General features: G+C 42.5%; 1 protein-coding gene across 1 annotated transcript in view; it reads right to left on the reverse strand.

The window, feature by feature from the left end:
- Positions 1-1,335: 1,335 nt before the first annotated feature.
- Positions 1,336-4,961, reverse strand: part of c5 (complement component 5) — a gene marked incomplete at its 5' end in the record, with an annotated part of 79,040 nt that continues 75,414 nt past the window's right edge. Inside the window, 5 exons of the mRNA XM_083645472.1 lie at positions 1,336-1,886; positions 2,018-2,156; positions 2,585-2,677; positions 3,131-3,220; positions 3,990-4,073. Coding sequence (XP_083501598.1) covers positions 1,766-1,886; positions 2,018-2,156; positions 2,585-2,677; positions 3,131-3,220; positions 3,990-4,073 — 527 coding nt within the window. The 3' untranslated portion in view covers positions 1,336-1,765. The remainder of the gene's footprint in view (positions 1,887-2,017; positions 2,157-2,584; positions 2,678-3,130; positions 3,221-3,989; positions 4,074-4,961) is intronic.

The raw sequence follows: 4,961 nt of genomic DNA on the forward strand, positions 1-4,961 counted from the left end.
GTTGGTTTAGTAGCAAAAGTAAACACAAGTTAATAGCAGCATTCACTATAGACTCTTTAGTGAATACTTTCCACAAAATCATGAACAATGAAGAAAACCAGAAGGAATACAGTTCCACTTTTACCAAATAAACCAAAATTGATGTTCTGCGACAAGTTATATCATATCTACTATCCTCTTCATTTTGCTCTCAGAGTGCACCAGATTAATGCATTTTACTTTAAAATTTACAAAATGTATTTGTCTAGGGGGGGCATAGCCCCCTCCAGATACCCCCCAGTCGGAGTCCTATTACCTTCTTGGTGGTGCAACCCCTGTTTGGAAAGCCTAGAATCGCCTATGCTGAGGACCAACTCACTTAAGAGATTTCTAACTATTTGGGACCCGCTTCTCTCCTACCTTGACGAGGTTAGGGGCGATGGGTCTCCCATGGACCCCCCATGCATAACATTTCTTATAAGCACATACGCACTTTATGCAGGTGGTAGCATGTTCTAATATTGGAGTGTATGTATGTTGTTGTTTTTTCTTTCTTCCTTTTCTTTTCCTTTATCTGAGTTTGTTTATTGTTGTTTTTTAATGTGTTGCTGTTTTGGGGGGAAAAGGACATTTCCACCTAGGTTCTCCTTCATCTGCAGATGGACAGGTCACTGCTTTCACACCAAACGTCTTCCTAGCCTGGGTAAACCCAGCCCCCACGTGACCTGCTCTCAGACCTGCTCTCAGTGACTCGTGAGCAGGGTTAAGCCTGAGAGCAGGTCACTGGGGGCTGGGTTTACCCAGGCTAACGTCTTCCCAAGTTGTGTCCTGAAACCTGAACTTTCAGGTTATTCTCCTCTTGACACTTCTTCATGTAAGCACAGGCAAGGCGGGGTTAAAAATCAACAGCTTCATCACACAGACAGACATTCATTTTATTGTCTTAAACATAAATCACTTCAAATACAACTGAACAAATCTCAAATAGTAAATGACATCAGACACACATTATGATGTCAGCGTTGGACATGCTTCGTCACAAAGAGATGATTGGGGGGATATATACACATGTACTTATTATAGCATATATTCTCCATGTTAAAATGACTTAACTTACATTTCCTTGCTGCCTTTAAATTGCAAGGTGTCTAAAATAGTAGCTAATAGTTCTGTCACAGTTCATAATGTACTAAAACTCACCAACTGAAATTAAGACAAGTCCAATCAGCAATCAACTGTCATGTTGAGAAGTGTTTATTAGTTGAATCCTATCACTGGTGTTTATTTTTCCACCAACAAGATTTTGTTTTTGTTTGTATCATTAAGTATAAATCATTCATTGTCATTGGTAAGGATTTAATTATTTTCATTTTTGTGATAGGCCTCTGATCCTTGTTTAACACCTATACAATCACTACGTGCTTGGTAAGAGATTCTTATAATTGTACCTTTTGAACTCATGATTAGAAGTTAAAAAGCTTATAACTAGAAGGCTATTCACCTTTTTCACTTGCCACCCAATTCACCAATTTTGTGTCTAAAAGCCAGGACGTAACACAGGTGCAAGCAGAACATTAATGAGGGTTTCCAACTTCCAATCCATTTGGTGATCCAGTGCCGGGGGGCCTCATTCATGTGTTACTTCCTGCCTTTTATACACAAAATGGGTGAAGTGGGTGGGAAGTGAAAAAGGCTAATTGTGCTTGTAAATTTTCGAAATGCAGGGTGGCATGACCTGCACTACTCTGCCTCTGATTGGCTTACCCTATTAGGCTAATATTTCACCCTAACCCTGTGCAGCAGCGCCAGGGCAGCCGGCCCGTTTCAACTGCTGAGCGTAGCCCTCCAGCTGGGAGTCTGCAGGCCACAGCTCCGCCACCGCGTCGGAGTCCAGAGGGAAACGATACCTGAACACACACACACACACACACACACACACACACACACACACACAGAAGAGGAAAACCAATGTCAAAACCAGGGTGATCTGAGAGAGAGAGACAGACAGAAAGACAGAGAGTGGTGGAGAGACACTGACTTGAAGCTGTGGCTCAGTGTGAGTTTTGAGCCGCTGGCTCCCAGCAGCAGGTACTGTCTGTGGGTCTGGATGTCCACTGAGCTGCAGGTGGTCTTCTTTACCAGCTCCACCTCCGTCCCTGAACTCACCGCCTCCAAATCTACAACACAATGTCACACACTTTAATACACTTTAATATTATCTGACGTAATATAATATAATATAATATAATATAATATAATATAATATAATATACAGTATATAATATATATTATAATATAATATATTTTAAGGGGCAATGTGGGCTCTGTTTGTTCAGTTTGTTTCTGTTTAAATTTTTGTCCCACTGATGATGTCATCAGTGACATCACTGATGATGTCATCAGTGATGTCATAAGATGCGGGGGTCTGACATCATCAGTGATGTCATACATCAGTGACGTCATAGGAGCAATTGTGATGTCATCAGTGATGCAAAGTTGTGACATCACCAGTGATGTCATAAGAGCAAAGCGGTCTCTCTTCCAGCCTGGATCCAACAGGTTTTACACTGACTGATGATCAGAACCATTTTTCAACAGGTCACACCTGTATCTGTGTTCTTCAGGACTTCAACTACGGTGGCTGTGAAGGTCACAAAGTCTCCTTCTGCTGATGAAGACTTCACCGTCACTCTGTAGGCTGCAGGGAGGAGACGGACACGTCAGAGACAACTGATTGTCTGTCTGTGTGTGTGACTGTCTGACTGTTTGTCTCTTTGACTGACTGTCTGTCTGTCTGTCTGTCTGTCTGTCTGTCTGACTGTCTGTCTGTCTGTCTCTCTGTCTGTCTGTCTGTCTGTCTGTCGGACTGTCTGTCTGTCTGTCTGTCTGTCTGTCTGTCTGTCTGTCTGTCTGTCTGTCTGTCTGTCTGACTGTCTGTCTGTTTGTCTGACTGACTGACTGTCTGTCTGTCTGTCTGTCTGTCTGTCTGTCTGTCTGAGTGAGTGTCTGTCTGTCTGTCTGACTGACTGACTGTCTGTCTGACTGACTGTCTGTTTGACTGTCTGTCTGTTTGACTGACTGACTGACTGACTGACATATACACACACACACACACACACACACACACACACACACACACATTGTCTCTCACCATATTTGATGTGCGGTCTGCAGGTTTCCTCGATGCGCTTGGCTGCTGTGAGAGTCCTGTCCATGTTCCCTCTGTATGTGGCACAGGCAGCTGAACATACACACAACATACAACACACAGGACACAACATACAGTACAACACACAACATACAACACAGCACACAAGACACAACACACAACATACAACACACAACATACAACACACAGCACACAACATACAGTACAACACACAACATACAACATACAACACAGCACACAAGACACAACAAACAACACACAACACACAACATACAACACAGCACACAAGACACAAGACACAACAAACAACAAACAACACACAACATACAACACAGCACACAAGACACAAGACACAACAAACAACACACAACACACAACATACAACACAGCACACAAGATACAACACACACAGCACACAACATACAACACAGCACACAAGATACAACACACACAGCACACAACATACAACACAGCACACAAGATACAACACACACACAGCACACAACATACAACATGCGAAACACAACACAACAAGACAGCACACAACACACAACAAGACAGCACACAACACACAACATACAACACACAGCACAACACATGCAACACACAACATACAACATCCAAATACAATAGACAACATGGTACCGCACAACAAACAACATGCAACAAACACAGCATACCACCACACAAACATACATATAACATATAACATGACATACAACATATAACCCAACATGCAACACAGACAGTCAGAGAAAGCTCTTACATATATTTTGATGTCATTTTTTCACCAGTCCCGGTGATTGACAGGTGATCAGAGCCAATCAGTGGCGGGCTGTACCTGTCATGCACTGACACTGCTCGGCCACACAGAGGCGCTGCAGTTTCAGCTCCTTGGTGGAGAACTGCTTGGTACACAGGCTTCCTGCAGACAGAATACAGTTTCCTCTCTGACCGCCTCGGTACTGCCAAACACCCGGGCTGTGGCCGGAATGGATCACTATTTCACTACTTCATATTCCAGAAATCAGAATGTACCCGGGCCAATCAGGGACCTGCCTCGTATTTGACAACGTAATCGGCCAATCAGGCTGGCAAAACAATAATGGCATATCCCAAAGCAACGAGCGGTAACATTAACGTTAGTACGGTAAACACAGCCGTAAGTGCAGTTATAGACTCAATAACAACAATTAAACAAGAACAGGAGTATGTACCAGCGGAGTTTCTCAGTGGAAAAGACGTTTTTGCCATTCTTCAGACTGGATTTGAATTGGATTTGGTGATGCGGATTGGCTGAAGAAGTTGTCTGTCTATACACGTATATGTATATTTCCTTTATTAACAATTGAGTTATAAAATCTCTTTTACAATTGTGACGTGGCCAAGAAGGCAGAAAAGTTACACTGAAATGATATTGTGATGATTGAGGGCACTATAGTATGTAGTGAACAAGCCTGGTCACTAAAACGGTGAACAAAGTTCCAGAATGCATTGTGAGTCTGTCGTCACCTGGCCGTTACCTAGCAACCAAGTTGTAACCCTTCCATGCTTTTATAATGATGGCATCCTCTTCTTCACCAAACCTGGTTTACTAACCTGTTTACTAATTAGCATTACTAATGCAATTAAATAAACTTTGAAGACATCAAGCTATTCTAGCTATTCATAACTACTTATAAGTGCACATTTTGTTACTCTAATTTGAGCTGGTTAAAGCCCCATTCAGCAAGTTTTCCAAGTTTTGCTATTGGAGAAACTGCGCCCTCTGCGTGCAATAGTATCGATAACGATATCGCCGTTCAAAGTCAAC

Source organism: Poromitra crassiceps (genome assembly GCF_964638095.1).
Source record: "Poromitra crassiceps genome assembly, chromosome: 10".
Taxonomy (NCBI): Eukaryota; Metazoa; Chordata; class Actinopteri; order Beryciformes; family Melamphaidae; genus Poromitra; species Poromitra crassiceps.